This window comes from Stegodyphus dumicola, chromosome 4 (assembly GCF_044657685.1).
Source record: "Stegodyphus dumicola isolate Sdum_Otavi_A_Nest chromosome 4, ASM4465768v1".
In the NCBI taxonomy this organism is placed as follows: Eukaryota; Metazoa; Arthropoda; class Arachnida; order Araneae; family Eresidae; genus Stegodyphus; species Stegodyphus dumicola.
Genome location: NC_140771.1, coordinates 87775925 through 87797696, shown reverse-complemented (window position 1 = coordinate 87797696; position 21772 = coordinate 87775925). Strand labels below are relative to the sequence as shown.

The 21772-nt window shown below is 30.7% G+C and overlaps 2 protein-coding genes across 2 annotated transcripts in view; one reads left to right on the top strand and one right to left on the bottom strand.

The window, feature by feature from the left end:
- The window catches only part of Mettl4 (Methyltransferase like 4), a 47942-nt gene that overhangs the window by 9694 nt on the left and 16476 nt on the right, over nt 1–21772 (top strand). Inside the window, exons 2-5 of the mRNA XM_035364535.2 lie at nt 7171–7221; nt 8002–8149; nt 9367–9501; nt 20241–20307. Of these exons, the coding sequence (XP_035220426.1) occupies nt 7171–7221; nt 8002–8149; nt 9367–9501; nt 20241–20307 (401 nt within the window). The remainder of the gene's footprint in view (nt 1–7170; nt 7222–8001; nt 8150–9366; nt 9502–20240; nt 20308–21772) is intronic.
- Nucleotides 1724–5760, bottom strand: l(2)37Cb (DEAH-box helicase 16 lethal (2) 37Cb). The gene has a single exon (XM_035364534.2). The coding sequence runs from the start codon at nt 5721–5723 to the stop codon at nt 2619–2621; it is 3105 nt and encodes a 1034-aa protein (XP_035220425.1). The 5' UTR covers nt 5724–5760; the 3' UTR covers nt 1724–2618.

Genomic DNA, 21772 nt, shown 5'->3' with positions numbered 1-21772 from the left:
TACATATATATAGGGGGTCATGTTTAAAAAGCAACCCAGTGTTTAATTGAAAACTTACACATAAAACTCTGAGCAAGCACGTATGTAAACTGCTGTTTAGTGCTTGATATAATTAGTATAATCTTCCTTAATGTAAGATTCCATTTTTTTCACAATGTTTCTTGCTATCTACTTTTTTTAAGATTTGTACTGAATACATTTTATAGCCTCTGGAATACTGACTGTAACAGCTTCTGAGATTTGTCACTATAAGCTTTGTTTTGAAGCTAACCCCATGAGAATAAGGCTGATGGAATTAACTTATGGCCACTGGAGATCTCATAATTTCCAAAATATACATTCTTCTTGTAAAAAACTGTGGTTAATCTTTGGATTATGGTAACTTGGCGATTTTTTGGCGAAATTTTGGGAACCAACCCTGCTACAGCAACCTGCTAGTTTTTGTTTGGATGCCATTTTGTTTTTATGAAGTAAAGGCATGTCTTCCCCCCCCTCAACATTTTTTTCTAACAATCTGCTATCCGATTTATGCTTATGCTAGAAATTTTATGGAACAAAAGTGCTTAATCATGACGAAGATTAGGTGCGAAATTGGGAGAAAGTGCAGAATCGCAAACTGCTTGCCGCATTTTTAAGAATTGCACATACACGGTAACTATGAACACGTCGACCTATTTTCACTTAAAACAAATCCCAGAATTGCACAAAAATGGCATTGCGCACACTCTTGACTTTATCCATGTACACAGTCCTAGCTAGTAACCTTTATCGCCTTACTAAAATGTCGCCAAACTACCTGTTACCATATTCCAAAGATTAGCCAAAACTGTCTTCATTCTTGTAATAATTGAAGGCCATTAGTCCTGTTGAAAGGCAAGATGCCATGACTCAAGCATACTTTCAATATGTCTAAACGCTGAATGAATCAGTTCCAGCAAGAAATAAGGATACTTACATATTATCCTGTCAACCATGAAACTGCTACCAAGCAGCGCAATCGTGTACAAGTTATGGATAAGCTTGATGTTACAACATGCATATTCATTTGATGCAACATGCATGTTCATAACATCTGCATATTCATTTGATGCAACATTGGTTAATTCTCAATAAACCATCTTTTATATTCATAAGGGTATAAATTAACTGTTATTGCTGTGCATTTTTCCTTGCGTTTGGAGGTGAGAAAAAAAAAAAAAAAAAAAAAAGAGTCTATAGCATCACATTTGTAACTGCAATCTTATTCTTTTACATCTGGTTGAGAGAGAGTTATCTACTGAATAGGGGAAAAGAATAGCTGAACAAAACAGTAATTAATTAGAATAATCACCTGCAGGAAGTTTGTTCCCACAATATTCTAAACACAGCTTCCAGTAAAATCAAAAGCTCAAATAAAGTAATAGATATCCATGAAATCATTTTACAAAATACTTCTGCAATGGTGGACATTTGATGGATTATGTACAGAGACTGGCGATTGTTTTGTTGTAAGAGTCAGACTAAAGTTGGTTCAGAATTCCAGATCTCTGCCAATTTTTTATGATTCAGTGGTAGGTAACATTCACGGTCAACAGGATAAAACATAAGTATTGAAATAAGATATTCATGAAAATAATTCGGTACTTTTCCGTTTGGCCGGCGCAAATCTCGCCAAGCAGACTTTATTGGCGACAACATACAGTACACACATAAAAAATATTTAAAAAAATGTTAGTTCTAAGAATTCTTTTTTTTTTTTGAAGGCATAAAACATTTTAATATTGCTTAAAATTTTATAAAAAGCTAATAAGTAAAGAGAATGGATTTGTAAAAAGACATTAATTTAAGAATTTACTATGCTTTCATGGTTCAGCATCCTGATTCGCCGGTTCATATCACGTGACCCCAAGCGATCTCATCTCACGTAAACTACTCTACAAAAATCTAATGCTCTCAGTAATTATCTACATTAATTTCAAGTTAAATCTTAATCTGGAACACAAGTTTAAATGTAAGAAATATTTCAATTCGTACGAATAGCTTACTCAGAAATTATGTAAAACTGCAGTGCTTTACTTCGCTAATGCATTCTCATTAGAATTGATAAATTTAACCCTTGACTTTACCTTTTCTATATTTTCGGCTTCGGGTAAGCGCTGTGATTGCATCCTAATTGACTTAATTACTGAAAATGGCCTTAGACATAAAACTGAACTATCTGATAAAAATTCTATGTAATTATATGCTCGTATTGAAAGAAACAATCAATCTGATAAGAAAAAGTTTTGAAAATGAGGCGTAAAAGGTTACCAGCGAGAATATTTCGTTTGGCATCGGTTGTACCATTATTGGCGATTTTATCGCTTGCACCGGCAAAACGGAAAAGTACCAATAATTCATATAACTATTAACTTCATATAATTACTATTCATAATAAACTTCATATACTATTCATAATAAAACTTATGAACTGGGTTACATTTTACATAAGACACTCTATGGAATACTTCTAATTCAGTTTTTAGTTACATTGTAAATACATGTAATATTTCAAATAATAGCTTACTTAATAAAACGAAATGATGTTTTTAATGAACAATTGTAAAAATAAATATTTATTTTACAAAGCAAACTATGGCTTATGTATGCTTTCGATCAAGATCTGATTTGGCTTTTCCAGTGTTATAGGGCATTTTCTTGTTAGTTGAGTCTTCAATATCTTTTGCTTTATAATAATGAGGAGCTACTTCTAAAAGCCAAACACCCTCTATTTCAATTACTTGCCGCATGAATTCTTTTGTTGTAAATACTAGTTCATGATAAACAAGCCATCGAGGTAAATCTTCAAATAACGAACTGTTTGGATGAATCATCACAGTTTGCTGCTGTTTAGCTGTTTTATACTGTCCACTTTTTGATAAACGAGCTGTATGATAAAAGTAGCCAGCTGTAATAGCTTTGCGAATAGCAACAGTATCTAAAGGATTTGATACCAGTTCAATTTCAACTCTATCCATGAGCCCTTCGATCTGTTCACGGACATCTCTGGCTCTTTTCATTGATCTGTGTTGAATGTAATTTTCAAAGCACCACTGAGTACTATAATCAGATTCTACCCACTGATTATACACATTTAGTAAAGTCAAATGATCTCCACCAGGACTGAAGAAATTTTTTCGAGCAGTATCTGCATGTACAATTTTATCTTTTGGTCTATAAAATATTGCATTATTCACTGACAGCATGGCTGCAATTGAAAGCACTTCTTCTGAGCATTTATACTGTTCAGATGCCAAGAGCATTTTTGACATCATAGGATCAACTGGAAATTCAGCCATTCTGCGACCTAACTTTGTAAGTTCACCTTGGTGGTTTAAACCACCTAATGCATATAACTGTTCTAAAGCTAAAACTAAACTTTCATGAGGGGGTGGGTCTAAAAAGTCAAAGTGCATAATATCATTTATACCTAATGACTTTAATAACAACACAGCATTTCCCAAATTTACTCGCTGAATTTCAGGGATTGTGTTATCTTCGAGTTCATGTTGATATGCCCATGCAGTATAAAGACGGAAACATTTACCTGCTGCAACCCGTCCTGCTCTCCCAGCTCTTTGATTTGCTGAAGCTTTAGAAATCGGCATAACAACAAGGGATTCCATTCCAGTACGAGCATTAAAACTATTCTGTTTACAAAATCCTGGATCAATCACATAAATTATGCCATCAATAGTCAAAGATGTTTCAGCAATATTTGTAGCGATGACAACTTTTCGAGAGCCCGGTGGTGTAGGTTCAAATATTTTAGCTTGCATATCTGATGGTAAATTTGCATAAATGGGTAATATGATAAGTTCCCGCATTTTAGAGCCTAGTTTTCTGGTCCTTTCTAGAAGCAACTCATTGCAAGTTTCAATTTCTTCCTGGCCAGTCAAAAAAACCAAAATATCACCCAGTGGTTGGGTGAAATGTATCTGTAGAATAGTTACAACACACGCATCAAGGTAATCAGCTTCAGGTGCTTTAGTGTAAAATATATCTACAGGAAATCTTCTTCCTGGTATTCTAAATATAGGAGCATCATCAAAAAATTGAGAAAATTTTTCAGCGTCTAGTGTTGCACTAGATATAAGTAGTTTTAAATCAGGACGAAAACGAGATATATCTTTTACTAGTCCAAATAATATATCTGTGTGAAGAGTACGTTCATGAGCTTCATCAACAATCACAACACTATATGATGCTAAATCTGGTTCTGAGAGGAATTCCCTCAGTAACATGCCATCTGTCATATATTTTAATACAGTTCTTTCTGAAGTGCAGTCTTCAAATCTAATACTATATCCTACTTCATTTCCTAATTTGACAGAAATTTCTTCAGCGACACGTGCTGCAACACTCATCGCTGCTACTCTTCTCGGCTGAGTACAACCAATTTTCTTTTTATCACTTGTGTACCCTGCTTCATATAAATATTGAGGAATTTGAGTAGTTTTACCAGATCCTGTCTCCCCTTCAATAATTAAAACATGGTGGTTCTTGATAGCTTCTAGTAAATCATCTCTAAATGGATAGATCGGCAGGCTTTTTCTTGTTTCCTGGATGCTTAATTGCTTTTTTTCTTGTTCAGATAGTTCTTCTGTGGGTTCTGAAACTCCTTTAGAACCAGGTACTGTTATAGATTGAACAAATTCAATTGCATCATCAAATACCAAATTATACTCCTTTTCTTTGTGTTTTTGTTTAGCATCTGCAGCACCAAAACGCATCTGGGCAAATCCCAGTCTCTCCTGTTCCCATTTCAACTGTTCTGCATTAGGGGCTTTTTCTCTTTCATCAACTTCTTCATATTTTTTACTTGGCTCTTTTCTTGAAGCTTCAGGAATATGATAGCGCTCAATTTTTTCCATTTCCTTAGCCTTATCATGTTGTCTGGCAAGTTCAAGAATTTTTTTCTTGTACTTAATCTCTTTCTGCTCTTTCTCTGTAAGTCTGACATCTGAAAATAAATATTCTTCATCTTGTATATCACCTTCCAATTCTAACAATTTATCTTCTTTACGTTTGGCTAAATATTCTCTTCGAGATTCAACTCTGAGTTTCGGAACAATTTTCTTTCTATCCTCAGCTTCAAGACGTAACCTTTTTGCTGCTTCTTCAAAAGCTTTCCTATCAGATTTTGATACAATATTTCTTGTTTTTTCTTTATCTTTTTTTTTCAAACGTGCAGAAAATTCATCTCTTTCTTTTAAGTCTTCTAACCTTTCTCGTTCCATTCGTTCGAAATCGCTTTCAGAATCGGATTTTCTTTCAGATTTAATATCTTTCTGAACTTCATTCTCAGGATCGCTGTCACTGCTAGATTCTTTCCTTTCTCGAAGACTTTTTCTCTTCTTTCCTTTCTTTTTCTCTTTAGGCTGGATAGGAGGGAGGTCATCATCATCAAAATCTATCAACTGATAGCTCATATTTTTCTTTAACGTTTCCAACACTTCTCGCTCACGTGCGCGAGCTGGTTTTTCTTTAATTTCTGCATGAGGTACTTTACTCCATAATTCACTAGCAAACTTAATTACATTAGAGTTTATAGATAACGTACCTGTTTCCTTTATCTTGTCAATCAAAATATCAACACTAGAACTTTTAGTGGCGAGGTTCAAAAGAAATTCAGCTGCATATTTATCGCTAAAACCTAATATATTATGAAGTTCATCGCTAACCCACTGCTGCACATCACCCATGTTTGTTGATGTTTAACTTTTGACCGTTACAGTTAAAGCTAATTTGAGAGTTTATGTAACTAAAAAAAAAATTAAGAGTTTATGTAACTAAAAAAAAATTAAATATAACATAATGATTAATGTTAAATATTTATTTTTTATGTTTAAATTACTACTAACGAATTTTATCTAATACACTTTATATTTATTAAATCGTGAATTAATTATATATTGATATTTGTACGGCTTTTTAAACGACTGTGCTGTCATCTGTTGGCAGTTCAACAAACTAATTGTAAACATCAACAGTCCAAAACTGGAAAGGAGAGTAAAATATTTTGTTTACTTAGAAATTTTAAAAGGTTAAAAGTGTTCATTTTAAAATACGTATTAATAATTCATTAAGTAAATTGAGTATTCAATGAAATTAGACAAATCATTAATTTTTTTAAAATTTGTTTCCTCAAAATTAATGAAATAATAGAATTAGACAATGTTACTTAAAGTAAATTTTTAAAAGCATTAAAGAATGGGAAACCGAAATAACAATGTAGGAAGCAATAATCATCCTCCAAACTGTTTATTTTTCTAGCGCTTTCCTAAACAATATTCGTATAAAAGTATCAGATAAAAAAATATTAAAAAAAAAAAAAAAAACCGTGTCTTTCTTCTGAGACGTATAAAAAGAAAAAAGAAAGTTGCCGTTTTTTATGATATAAAAATTTAATTAGTAGAGGAAAAAGATGATGATAATGATAGCAGTGGTATTCCAGTCATATACAAATATATGTGCTGTTTATTGTCAGAAAGGGAAAATGAATCAAATCTTGTTGGGTAAAACTTTGTGTATTTTGTTGAAATAAATAATAAGCTGAAAGCAAATATTTTCAGATATTCTATGATTATTTTTAGATCTAGATTTAGTTGTATATGAAAAGTAAGACTGATTATGAAATTTTTCACATTTAGACGTTTTCAGCTGTTCTATTCTCATTATCTGTCCTGTGTTACTTTACACAGTAGATTTCTGTCTCTGCTGTCTAATTTGCCTATTTCCGTTGTTGTATCTATTATTATTTTACTCTTTTTATTTGGTTAAATAAAATTGCCTGTCTTTATACTATCTGTATAAACATTTTTATTAATTTAGAGTGAAACAATAATATTTTACTTCTGCAAAGCACTTGGAAAACTAAAATATTTTAATGTTTTAAAAAAGAGGACTAAGAATAAAATCTCAGCATCAGATTATTGACTTGAAGATAAGTTATAATGTGGGTTAAAATTCATGAGATTTTGATTTCACATTCTCTTCATTTTGTGTAAATGCTTCATTTTAGATATCTATTTTGGTATTATTTTTACATTACCATTCTAATGCCATAAGTTATTTCACTTTTATGCAAATAAAAAAATGGTTGTTTATTATAGTATAAAAAATTAACCATTGTTGTATATTTGTTTCTAGACAGCTAAGAAGAAATTTAAAGGAAAAAAAGAAGTATGCAGTTTTTCAAAGGTAAGAGAACTTTTACCTAAGAAGGATATTTTTCTCTCTTTGTCTCTTAATTTTTTTTTGAAGCATGAAAACGTTTGGTGTTTTGGGGATGTGCATAAAATCGTTAAATGCTTTGGACTATTTTACCCTTTCATATGGCATCTTAAATTTATTTTTCAAATTCTTGATTCAGTTTGATGTTTTCTTTTTCCATCCTATTACTTTTGTGATAAATCAATTTCCATTAAAAAATTTTATGCATGTGAATGAGGTAGCATTACTCTGTTAAAGTATTCTGTTGTTATCTGTGTTTCCTGGTAAATATGGGCCTCATAAAAAAGGCATTGGAAAATGCACAATTTTGTTGTTTGTTTAACTGGCTCTGCTAAAGTGCAAGAAGCTATCTGCGTAAGGATAGTGATGTCTTTAAGAAAGATTTTCTAAGAAAAACCGGCTTCTGATTTTATTGCACATGGGAAAACTATTTGTCTTCTTGCAGCCAGCCCATCCTTTAGGCTTCAAACCTGGATCAAAAAAGAGTTTATTAGTTTTATTACTTGACTACTGTTGAGCCCTATGGAATGTATATAACTTATATAATCTTAGTGGAAAAACTCTATGAAAGTTAAATTTTCAAGATTTTAATTTAATTGTTACAAACTGTTCATATACATGTAAGCCTCATATTTTCATGCCAATACCAATTCACATTACTGTTTTAAATAATGTAAAAACTGTAAAACTTTATTTGAAGTTTTTTATTTATTCTTAAAATAGATATTTATTGAAATTTTTCTGCAGATTGATTCTATAATTAAAGAAGTTACAAATAGTCTAATAGAAACTGCATATAAGTTACATTTGTTGGACTGTTCTGAAATAGATGCTAGTGACTGGTTTGAGAACAACAGCAGATCTCGTGAAGCATCAAAAGAAATACCTGAAATGTGTAAGTTTTAAATTGTTTATTAGCTGCATTTAATATATTTTCAATGATGTAATATATGTCTGTATGTATGCATGTGCTTGTGTTTGTTCCACTCTTTTTTTTTTTTAATTGACATCTGTCTATTTTGCATTTTATGTAAACTACATCAAAATTAGGAGTTACAATTCTTTCAACATATTCAGATTTTTTATGTTGGGTAAAATCCTAGGAGAGCCCACACCCTTGGCGACAAACTGGTAAAGTGCAGAATCACCCACTGCTTCGTTCATTTCTCAAAATTGCCAGCTTGAAAATAACAAGTAAAAAAATTGCACAAACTTGGTATCCATGTACACATCGACCTATTTTCACTTAAAAAAAAAATGCCTGAATTGCACAAAAATGGCATTGCGCATTCCTTTGACTTTATCCATGTACACATCGGCCTATTTTCACTTTAAAAACATCCCAGAATTGCACAAACTTGGCATTGCACACTCCCTTGACATTGTCCATGTACACATCGATATGCGCCAAGGGTGTGGCAGACTCGTAGCTAGGGTTTTCAGCGCCCAGGGACAACTGAAGATGTCGCGTCCCCTATGGCTTGCTAAGGATGGAAAACATTTAATTCTAAAATGTCGTAACATCAGTTTGGCACCCCTTGGATTCTGCGCCCGGGGACAGATGCCCCCCCTTGCCCCTCTCTAGCTACGCCCCTGGGGTGTGGGCTCTGCTAGGATCCAACCTTTATGTTGTTCTGCATGTATTTATAATTTTATTGCTGCTTTAAATATTTTTTTAAACCCATTCGCTATAATTTCAAATGTGTATGCTATCTATAACTTTGAAGTAATGTGTTATTCTTTTGTAGTATGTGAATTATAAAAATCAAAATAAGTCTTGTCAGCAAAAATTTTTAAACTATATGTGATATTTATATAAATATGATAATTTCTTTTGCAACTTTTAATATAATTTTTTAACCTTTTTCTCTAAATCTGGCCAACAATTTTTTAATAAATATATGTAAAATTTTAGTTTTAAAAAGTTGTTACTGAACAATAATTTTTGCAGTCAGTATCTTACTCTGTGAAATATGTTTAATGTTGGTTGGTTAATCATTTATTATAAAGAGCTTTGCATTAATTTGAGCAATTTATATACTTTGCATATATGTATGTGTAGTATTTATTTATGTTTATACCTTGAATTAAAAATGTTTTTATTAACTGCAGGTTTCCAAGGAGACTTTATTTATCATAATTCATGTAACATTCCTGTTATGAAAGTTTTGAGAAACAATAAATATATCCTTCCACCTAACTCAACTTTTCATCTGTGTGATATCAGCAATATCTCCTGTCTCAAAGGTAAATAAATAATAATAAAAAAGTGCACAACATATATAAGTGTCATTCAGCATAATTTAAAGCCTTTATGCTGTTGTTTGTTGTAAAAGTTTTTGTAATGTTGTGATTATTCTAAATCATCCATCGCGTCTATATATATTATATTTTAGATTAAGGAGACGGTGAAGAAGGATGGGTTTTAGTATATAGTGCATAGATTTTTTTTTTTTAATTCGCTGAAATTTGTCATGGTGACCACCTTTTGTCAATTCCAGCTTTTAAAAGCGGCCAGTTTTTCTGAGAATATAAATAAACATCAGTATTATGCACAATTTATTGATTTATGTGCCCCTTCCATTGGCTCTTTTCCTCTATTATCTTATTCTAAATAAAATAAAGTTTTAGTATGTTATTGAAAGGAGGATGGGATTAATAATTACCAGAAGTTACATTTGGCAATTTTCTGTTATTAGTTTAAAAAAAAAGAAATTCAATCCTTTAACACTGTAGATTCATTATAACTCTAATGGTCATATTTTTAGATAACAATGAAACTGTAGTAGATTGCCTTTGATTTGTAGTTGTAACTCTATAGGCTTGTATTTCAAATGAAAGTATTTTATTAGAACGAACACAGCTCATTTTAACTAATTATTTTATTGAGATTAAATAGATAGAATGAAAATTATTAGAATATTAAGCTTTGTGGGCCCTTCCTCTTCCTCTCATTTTTATGTGTTATTGCTTATAATATTGAGAGTAGACCTGTTAAAATATGCAGAAATACTGAGCAATTCAGTAACTGAGAGAAAGAATCTATTTCCATTCTTGGTATGTGCTGTTAAGGGATAATACATTTTGATTCATTTATTATTGTAGTTTTATTGTTGTAGATTTATTGTTGCTTTTTTTAGAATATTTTTTAGTATACACAGCTAATTGCAAATTTATCTTAACAATTTCTTATGAGCCTTTATTTTTTAGGTTTATTGCAATAAACTCGTACACTTTCAAATTAATTAGAAATTGTCCTTTTTTTTTTTTTTTTTTCCTTTCTTTTTCTTTAACTGCCTTGTTTTATCCAGTCTTATTACAGTAAGCCTGGATGAAATTTAATAAACAATAAGCCTGATATTTTCTCAATGCTTAGTTGATCTTTTGAATTACTAGTAGTGAACTTTTGAAAAAGTTACTTTTTAATTAGGTTCTTTATGAATAAGTTAAATTATCAGTTGCTTAGTAGCAGGTAATTAAGAAATGTACATAAACTACATCCTGTGACTTTTAGTTTTAAAGCATTTTCTGTACTGAACAAAATTGCACTGTATTACACAATCTGTACTTCCATTGCTATTCATCTAAGTAAGTAGCATATTTTCAGTATTCTGATTGCAATGCTAAGCTCCGTTGTCGTTGTTAATGTCACGGTCTTCCATGTACTGTTGTACAGTCAAGTCTCATAGCTGAAAGTTCCTTGATTATATCAGCTGTAAATTCACACCCATTGTCACACTACAAATTGAGAGGTCAAGTAAAGTCTAAAAATAGTTTCAGCAATTCCAGTGTAATTTTGTCAGCTTTTTTTTTTTTTTTTTTTTTTTTTGTTGTTGTTGTTAAAGGCGAAGAATATAAAATTGTGTTGCATGATCATGTTTGTATACTCCTCAATGAATTAACAGAAAATCGACCATTCAGCTTCTGAATGTTAAAAATTTTTTGTAGTTATTTGGTCATATAAGAAAGTAATGGTATTGCTGAGATTTTTAAATATTGTAAATTCTACAAAATGAAAAAAATTTCAACTTTTAGTCTGAAAACATAAAATGTATTTTCCAACACAAGCACCTTTTTATCTTTACTGCTTATCCAGTTGTGTGGTAATACTGGTGAAGTATATCATAAGCATAAGTATTTTTCATCAAGAATTATTACTATTACGGGATTTGTTTTTCCTCTTTTTGTAATTAAAACTCTTTTTTTCTCTATTGTATTATACTTATTGTTTATCTCACACTGCTTACCAAAAGGGACAATTTGCTCAGAAGGGCTATTAATATCGTTTTGGCATTTTGCGTTGGTTCACTTATAAATGACGTTTCACTTTTCAGATTGTTGCCACCAAATATTAGAGCCCTGCCTTATAGTTAAAGAAATTAAAGAATGAAGAATCTGCATGATTGTATGCATCTTTCTCGCACTGTGAAAAAATGTTACATAGAGACATCAAATTTTGAATAACATAGTCCTCTACTCAAAAACTGGCATCTTGGAGCACAAATTTGGAATTTGTTTTGTTACCTTTTTCATATTTTGTAAAACTTTAATAAATTTCTTATTAACAAACTCAACGATTTCAAAGTGAGCAACGGCAACACTGTACAAAAAAAAAAAAAAAAAAAAAAAAAAAAAAATCGTCTCCAGCACGCGAGACTGTGTATTGGAAATTCTAAAGATATGTTCTTTTAAAATTATTTTATGATATTGTTGTTGATTGAATTTTATGGTTTAAGTGTGAGGAACATATATTTAATAAATAAAGGTAACATTCAAAATGTTAAAATAAAAAAAAACTCCTTCAGGCATAATATAAAACTTGAAATTTATATATATATATATATTGAATTGTTTGAATGTTGATATTTTATGAATAGCTTCATTTGTAATTCCATTTTCCTTACACTGTAATTGTTAGTGATGCTGGCTGCAGTACCAATAGGCCCGGGTTCAAATCCCAGAGAAGAGATGGATGTTTGTAAATGTATAGTGTCTGTGCGGCATGGAGACACTTGGAACATATAGTGAGCCTAAAGTCCTCTCCAACGGTTTATGGTAGGAGAAAAGTGTGGAAGACCCTTGGATGCATTTCCCAGGGTGCTGTGCCTGAAAACTGGAATGGAACTGCTCAAAGTCAAATTGTCATGTGCTTGGTACTCAAGGCTCATGTCGGTGATAGATGCAGTCTTATACTTCTTGCCATGATAAAATTTATAGGCTTGTTCTGATTATATCAGAAAGGGAGATTAGCCACAGCAACAGCAATATGATTCCATTAGCCCATCACTTTTTAACAACATCCATCACTCTTGTTATTCCTTCATATTTTTTCATTAAAGTATACCTTTGTGTTATAAAAAGTCATTAGCTTCTTGATCACTCCTGCTATCACTCCATATTATGTTGTATTTTTTTTTTTTTTCTTTTAAAGTTTTTAAAGTTGTTGATTTTGATGATGATAATATCTTTTAAATAGTGCTAAAATAAAAACACATAATTTCACTAAGCAGAGAACTGCATAGAATAAAAATCATGTGCACTTGGAAACAGTTTAACTGCTACTCAGTAGTGTGAGCAAAAAAGATGAGAACTCTTCACCAACTGTTAGTGTTCAAATTTCAACAGGCTTTTGACTCAACTGCAGCATTGTTCACAATGTGCAATGACCAATATGCAGCATGAAATAAAGCCTATTAAATAAATCTGGATGAAACCATGCTGTTTGAGGAAACATTTGTGTACTTCTCAGTTAGCCTGAAAGATCATTACAACAAGCCTAAATATCAAGCTTATTAGCCCAGAAGAGCTGTTAGTCTGCAAACAACATTTTCCAATGAATTACTTAAATGCAATGTATCTCTTTTCAAATTGTTGCCACCAAATATTATCACCCTGTATTATTTTTAATAATAAAACTAAATAATGAAGAATCTGCATGAATATAAGCATGTTTCTCGCTCTGTGAAAAAACAACGGTACTTAGTTTCATCAGATTTTGAATAACAAACCCTTTCATCCGAACATAGGCACCTGAAAACCTGAATTTGAAATTTGTTTTATTATCAGTTTCATATATTGTAAAACTTTAAGGAATTTTTTATTAAAATTTCAACAGTTTCAAACCGAGCAGTGGCAAAACTATAGGGAATAAAACATTTTTATCTCCAGCATGCAAGACTATCTATTGGAAACTCTAAAGATATCCTGTTTTTAAATATTTTTAACCCAAATACTCTAGAAACATGTATGTGTCTGTAAATGAAAAAATCACCCATTTGGGCATAATATAAAATCTAAAGCTTTTCAAATTTTATTTTTCTATTTATTTATTTATTTATTTTTATAGTTGGTAATCTTCCAATTAGCCAAATAAATTGCATTAAGCCAGATTTTTCAATTAGTTTATGGCATGTTACATATACAGTTTGTAACAATTTGTAACATACTTACACATATTAAAAATACTTCTGTGTGGTCATTATCGAAAAGATATCAGAATCTAAAGATAATAAGTATCATAAAGATAATAACTATCATAGTGTTTAAAGTTTTATTCTTATTTTTTATTGTTTATGTTAAAGGAATTTTGAATATTTTCTTAGTTCTAAACTAGATGTGGATTCCAAGGTAAATTTTCTATTTTATTGGTAGGTGTATAAATTGTTCAATATATACTGTTATAAAATTTTGTGGAAGAGAACAGATTGATCCTTTCTCTTAAGTCTCACTTGTTCCAATTATATGGAAAAAATAATAATGTTGCTGTTAAAAATAACCATTATAAAGTTTTGGAACCCAAATTAATGTTTTTAAAAATTTGGTCTATCTTAAATTTTTTAAGTAATTCATAAGTATTTTTATGTGAGCAATTTTTAGTTTCCTGGTATCATTTTTGACATATTCTGTAATGGCTGAGTAAATCAGTAATCCATGGTAGTGCAGTTACTTTAATTTAGTGCTGCGTATTTATAATGTTAAAGATTTGAGGAATTTGGAATACTAGTTTAAATATTCCTGCTCCAATTATAGATTATATCTAGAAATCCTTTTCCCAAGTGTGTGAGAAATCTGCTCATGAAACAGTTTCCATATTTTTATTGGCTTTAGTCAGCCAGCTCTGTTTTACACTATCTATCCAAAATGTTCCAAGATTTGATTAATTTGAAGTAGAGAAAACTTAAGATGAAGATTGAAAGTTTTAATGTTTTATGTGTTATACATAACCCTCCCCTACTTGAGAACAACACACAGAATGTTCACACAACCATATGAAACTTTAGAAAAGTCAGAGTTTGTAATGTTATTCAACTTGCATGTCATTTTGACTTGAATCTTGGTTACACCGAACTTTGATTTTCAGGAATAAAAAAAAGGTCAATTGGTACCAAATTGGGTGAATATGGCAGATGGTTAAGAAATGGCACAATTCCCCCCCCCTCTAAAAACTGCACCACAATTCCTGCCATGTGAGCAGGTGCATTGTCATGCAGCAAGAAGAAAACTTTCTCCTTCCATCGTTCTGGAGAGACCTGCTAAATCCTCTTTTACAACCAATCCCTGCACCTGGAAATTGCATTCCTAGTTTTATCTTATTTATGATTACATGCCATGAAGAAAATCTGGAACATTTTGGACAGACAGTGTATGTTTTATTATTTGTATGGCTTCTTACCCTAATCTTAATTTACTACTTTCTTCACTTTTATTACTGCTTTTAATAACCTTAATATTCTCATTTTAATTAATTTACATATTTTTTTCTGTAACAAGTGACTTTTGAAGAAATAAGTTCTAATGTCACATATGTTCCTTCAATCTTGATCTTAATAGAATAGCTTGAACCTAAGTATGCTGGCTCAGATTTGCTGATATTTTGTACATTTGTTAGCAATTTTATATATGTTTTATTTTTTTAATTTGATTTCATTATGGCAAAGCACAGTGCCTTGGAAACTGGCTCGTTTACACATAACAAATAGGGAAAACCAAGAAAATGCCCATGCATCCAGCCCATTCGCTTGAAATTGAACCCAGGTTGGAACTACCAGTGTTTACTAACTTTACTCCTAAGACACTTGTAGGCCAACAAAATTTTAAACGAGGGCCACTCTGAAATCTTTGAGATACACATAGGTTTTTTTTTAAGTTAAGCATACAAAATTTTCAGAGTAGCAGCATCAATGCATCAATGCACTTCTGTATAGCGAATTTTCCAAGGATTAAATACTCAAGTCATTCATTTCTTGAAATTAATGAAAAAATGCATCTATAGCCTCATCAATCTCATCTTCAGAATGAAAACAATGTCCACATAAGTTCTTTTTTAGATTAAAAAATAACCAAGAGTCACACATAGTTATATCAGGTGAATAGGGTCGATGCCCTGTCACTTTGTGTTTTTGTTCAAAAAACTCTACTGTCAGTCTTGCTGAATGAGAAGATGCATTGTCATGGTGAAGATTGTGTCCTCTAACACTTAACTTCTTGAAGAATATTGAAAGACACTTAGTGGTATACCAGTTAGCTGTGATTATCTTCTGTCCTTCCAGCTTGATGGCTTTAACCAACCTGTACTTATGAAGAAAATGGCAAACGTTACTTTTTTCATGGCGCGTTGTCTTTTCAAATTGTCGGTGTGGATCACCTTCCAAGACCCATAACTTACTTTCTTGCTGTGTTGGAATTAAAAAAAAAAAAAAAATGGTATGTATATTTCATCACCAGTTACAATTTTAGAACTAATTTAGTGGCCACCGACTTTAAGTAATTTAAGGGTTTCTTTATTGATTCTGACATGCTTCTCTTTTTGGTGCTCGGTTAAATTACGGGGAACCCAATGGCAAACTATTTTTTTCATATGCAATTCTTCATGAATAGTTTTATGTATGGAAGCAGATCCAGTGTTAAGTTCCTTCTGTATCATTGGTTGGTGCAGTGATTACCATCGATTAATATTTTCCATATGGCAGACATATTATCTGAGAATTATTGCTGACAATGGCCTTTCTGTGCACTCATCATCCTGAAGAGAGTTGTGAACTCTGTGAAATTTTGTAAATCATCTGAATATAGTAGCAGAAGATGAAACTTCATTTCCAAATGCTAACTATAGATGTTGAATACATTCTTATTGATTTAATGCCACTTTATAAATCAAAGAAAATTATAGCACAATAATGTTTTTTGGTTCAGCTGCATTTTTCCTTCTGCTTAAAATTAATGCTAAACTTCTTCTGCTTCTTAAATTTATGCTAAACTTCTTCTGCTTAAAATTTATGCTAAACTTCTTCTGCTTAAAATTTATGCTATTTTTTACATTTGTTAGCAATTTTATATATGTTTTATTTTTTTAATTTGATTTCATTATGGCAAAGCACAGTGCCTCTGTGCTAAACTTTTTGCAATTGGCTAATAAAAAATAGTCTGCTAGGCTAAAATAAGCAGCCTAGCAATAATAATGAGCTAATAAATAAATAAATTCTTATTTTCTAATCTAACCATTAATATCTTTTCAGCCACTTATCGTCTGCGTCAGGGCTTAATTTCTAAAATTAGAAGTGCCGGAGCCCTAAGGAAGACAGCGAGGAACAAAAAAATAAAATAAAATAAAATAAAATAAAATAGCTAAAAAATTAAGATAATTTAAATTAAGACAAATGTAAATATATAAATAAATTATTAAATTAATTTTAAATAGTTAAATAGAAAAAAAAATATTGGACCTTGTCCTATTTGGGGCTTTGGTTGGAATTACAATTCCACTTAGAAGCTAAAAAGCAGCTCAGCTGATCTCCATCTGAGTTTAAGCACTGATTGTACGTATAATATACTACAGTCAAAAGTCGTTAATTCGGACACCCATAATCCGGAATGATCTATAATCCCGACCTCAAAGCTAAAAACTTTCTGCACATGCGCCACATTGACACATGCGCAAAGGCATTTACACCTGCGCGTAAGACCTTTACGACTGCACATATGCGTGTGCACAAGCGCAGAATACGTTTTCGTGTGCGTGTTTAATGTATAAGCTAAAATTATCTAATTATCAATTTCAGTTAATGTTGATGATTGTGTTGTTCTTTAATCTTCGAATTGGATGCGCTTATTATTTTTTGCAGACTGTAAGAACAATTTTATAAAAGTAAATTTGAACTTTGTCAAATAGAATTTCCGATGCTGGAGCTCCCAAAGGATCTACAAAACGAAAGTATGTTTCGATGTCCATCAAACAAAAAGTGGAATTGCTGCAAAAAATGGATAAAGACATGAAGAAGGTGACAGAGAGGTTAGTGAAAACGAAAAAATTTCGATTGACAAGTTAGTTGGTATTCTCGGCACAGCAATTACGGGACTTGAACAGCGGAACTTTGTAACTGAACAAGAAATTATGTCTGTTTATAGAATTAAAGAGAAAGTATTATCACATAAAACGAAGCAACTTAAACAACTTACATTGAAAGAAATGTTTAATAAATAAACAACTAAATATTAAGCTTCTTTTTTTGTTAAGTTTGATACCCTTTAGATCATAATTGTTCTTTATTTCATAAATTACGGTTTCATATTTTTTATTTTAGAATTTCTGCATGCCATCTTACCAAATTTAAACTGATGATCTATAATCCGGAAAAATCGATAATCCGGAATCGCTGAAGTCCCAACGAGTCCGGATTAACGACTTTTGACTGTATTCCAAGAGATGACATTTACCACTCTTGTTTTGCAGCACATCAAGGAGAAAAGATAAAATGATTAAAGCTTCACTAAGAATCATGAGAATTTTAGGAACAGTATGAGAATATGGAGGGAAATTTTGATGGAATAGTTAGCTTTGAAAATGAAGAGGGAAGAGTTGAATCTGACCATGATGTCCTGTCAATTTATTCTAGCCATCAAGCAGAAATTTTCCCTGAATATGATTTGGTAACAACATAAGACTTCTCTGTACAAGTGACAGCAGAGGTCCCCCTCACCCCCGTTTGGTTACATCATTCAGAAAGTGTACAGGAGCTCTGCAGTATTAAGTCACTATCCTGGAACTTGCATGACCAGGGTATCATGTTTAGTACTTTGGGGAACACAAAATCTGCCCGCTCTCATATATTCATTGCACATCCTGCAGAGTAAGCCTTTGACAATGATTGCAGGGCTTTTCTTTCCTTAAAAGTCTCAACCTCTGTGCGAGGCCTGAAGCGAGAGAAAGACAGGCCTACATTCAGAAGTTAGAATTGATTTTTAAGGCATGTTTACTATTGAAACATAATTTATCTCCTAAAATTGTAGTTCACTTACACAAAAGAAGTGCCGGAGGCTTTTTCTTTTAAGGCTCCTGTGTGCTCCGTCTGAAATTATAATTTATCTCAAAAACCAAGAAACTGAGCCCATCTGCGGAACAATTTAAGCTCTAGTCTGCGCTTATTTAAAAAATTTCAGATTATTGTAAGGCATTAAAAGATTACAGTATAAAGTTAAAGAAATAAGTTACATGTAAATAAAAAGAACAAATATAGTTAAATTATAAAGAAATTGCAAAAAATAATGTTATTTCATGGATAGTTTTAAGGTGATGCACATTATCTCTCATAATAATAATGGATTAAAATTTTTGTTGTTCAAGATGTTCTTCTTTTGTGAGAGTATAGCTTTGTTTTTATTTTTAAAATCTTTAATTTATATTTTTTTTATTTAACTTGTCTACCAATTTCATACTAATATCTAATGTACTTGTGAAACAACATCTTGTACATTTTTCTGTTTTTTTAAGTTAGTCGTTTATTTACTTTAGTCTTAATTTTATTTTTCAAATGCAGTAAGAATGATTTTAAACAAACATTAAAGTATTTTACATTTGGGGGGGGTAGTGTGTCTCTGTGTGTGTGTGTATGCATAAATAAAGTAGGCTTTTAATAAATCATTTTCATATAATTCATTACCTTTATCATCTCATTTACTGAATGTTTCTTTTATTTTTATTAATTATAGATAAGGAAAGTTAAATTTTAAATCATGCATGCTTATTGCTACATCATTAAGTTCACATATCATTTGCACATGTGAAATAAACACTGAAGACATGTTACTTGTTTCCTTACTCTCATTTTAGTTCAGATGATTGTACAGAAAGGTACAAAATGACAACTGTTGTGTTTCACTTTCTTGTAAATGATATCACTTACTTTTTCTAAGCCCTAAATATCTAGAATTAGAAATCTCTCTTCTACTTTATGTGATATTTAAATTTATATTTAGTGAAGTACCAAAGTAGCAATGAATTCTTTCAGTTTTTTTTTCTTTGTTCTTGCGAATATGACTTTTTTAGGTTCACATTTGTTTTCCCCCCTCCTTTCAGACCAACTATTTTGAGTCTTTATTGCATGTCTAATAGATTGAACTTTTGTGCCATTGTTTAAAATTTTTTTATTTGTGCTGTGATGTGCGCTAGTACATCCTCTGTGAGACTATCTGCACACTCGCAAAGCATTACCATGGTTACCATTTTTTGCTTTACCATTGTTATTGTTAAAAATAAAATGAAAATGGCTGTTTTAAAGATTTGAAGTTGTGTTTTAATTGTTTATTCGGACAAAATTTTGTAAATAGTGATAAACTGTCCTCTTTCTAAAGTGAATATAATTCTTTGATGTTGGGTATTTCTAGAAGTTATGCATATTATTTAAATTTATTAGTAAAGACATTTACAAGGTTAACTTAACTTCAAACTATAGAACTGAAGATAAACAATTATTCATGCTCATTTATTACCAAAAATTTAGGAATGAACCAATAAAGATTATTGAGGAATAGTACTTGCAATTAGTTGTAATATTTATTTTTAAATGAGGAAAAAAATGCTTCACATTATGATATTAATAAGTTATTTTTTATGACTACATATTTATGTACTTCTAGCAACAATAATTATAGTGTATGTAGACTTCTTTATTTTATTTATTTATTTTTTGTCTTTTCAAATTTTTATTTAGGAACACAGTATGACCTTGTTGTGCTAGACCCACCTTGGGAAAATAAATCTGTTAAAAGAAAGAAAGGGTAATTTTTGTTTTTTTAATATAATGTAATAAATTATTGATTTCCTTTTGATTAATTTTATTTAAAATCTTCTATTTTACAATTGATATGTTGCTTTATTGCCTTATGCTCTTCTTTGATTGAATAATTTAGTTTTTTTTTTTTTTTTTTTTTTTTTAACTTGTAGCTGTAAGTTAAGATTCATAGTTTAAGATAAATAATTTAATATTCATAAATGTGATTTGAAAACATTTTCACTCTGATATGTGTTTATTTTTAAATTACTGTCTCTAATAATGTTCTTCCTTCAAAGTTATTCATAGAAATTTAAAATAACTGCCATTTTAAACTTTTCATAGAAGTCTTATTTTAAATACTTATATAAATCATCTGTATTGAATTCTTATAGATGTTATCTATATATAAATGCAAAGATACAATATGACAATCTCATCATAAAATTACCTTGTATTTTTATGAGTAATAATATTAACTCAAGTTTTTTTAAACTTGTTTCTATTTAGTTTTTCATGCAGTTTTTTTAAAGTATATGTTTATTCTAAAGGAAAAAAAAGAATATTATTGTCTAAAATTATTTTAATTTTGTTATTTATACTTAGTACTTTATTTTATGTATATGTGCATTGACTATGTTCCCACCCTGGTCAGTATGTTGGTTAGTCATGGGGGCTGCCGTATTGATCTCCCTGCATTTGAATCCTGGAGAAGGCTTAGATGTTTGTAAGTGTATAGTGTCTTTGCAGTATGAGTGCATTTAAAATGCATGGTGAGTCCTCTCGAGTGATTTGATGATAGGAGAAGGGGTGGTAAACCATAAACCCTCGGGGCCATCTCCTGGAGGGTGTATTCTCCTTCAAAATTGGCAGAGCCATTTAAAGATACAGTATTATCTCTAAGCTGCCAAAATTTAAGGAATTCTTCTGATGTTACTGTCAGACAAGTGAGATAAGTTGCAATAATATACTGTACATAAAAATCTTTGTTTTTACAACTGTTGGTCATAGACTCCAATTAAAAAAAATGTTTTAAATAAGGAAAATATTTAGATTATGTAATTTTTAAATTTAAAATCTAAGTTTTGTAAAAATTACAAAATTCTAACTTTTTATACATCTTGTGGTCCCGTATAGTTACATTTACTAAAAATGTATACTCATTCTAAAAAATAAAACATTAAGTGTTTGTTTTCTGTATGACAAAAATTTATTAAGATATTTAAAATTTGAGAACATTGTCCAGAGATCATACACAAATAGCAAAATAAAATGCTGCATGACTAAAAATGAAATATTTTAGAATATGCTTTGTAATGTTAATAGATTAAATTAATAATGTTTATTAATTTATTAGATTAAATTATAAATGTTAAATTAATAATGTGAATTATTGATAATAATTAAATTAATAATGTTTATTAATTTATTAGATTAAATTATAAATGTTAAATTAATAATGTGAATTATTG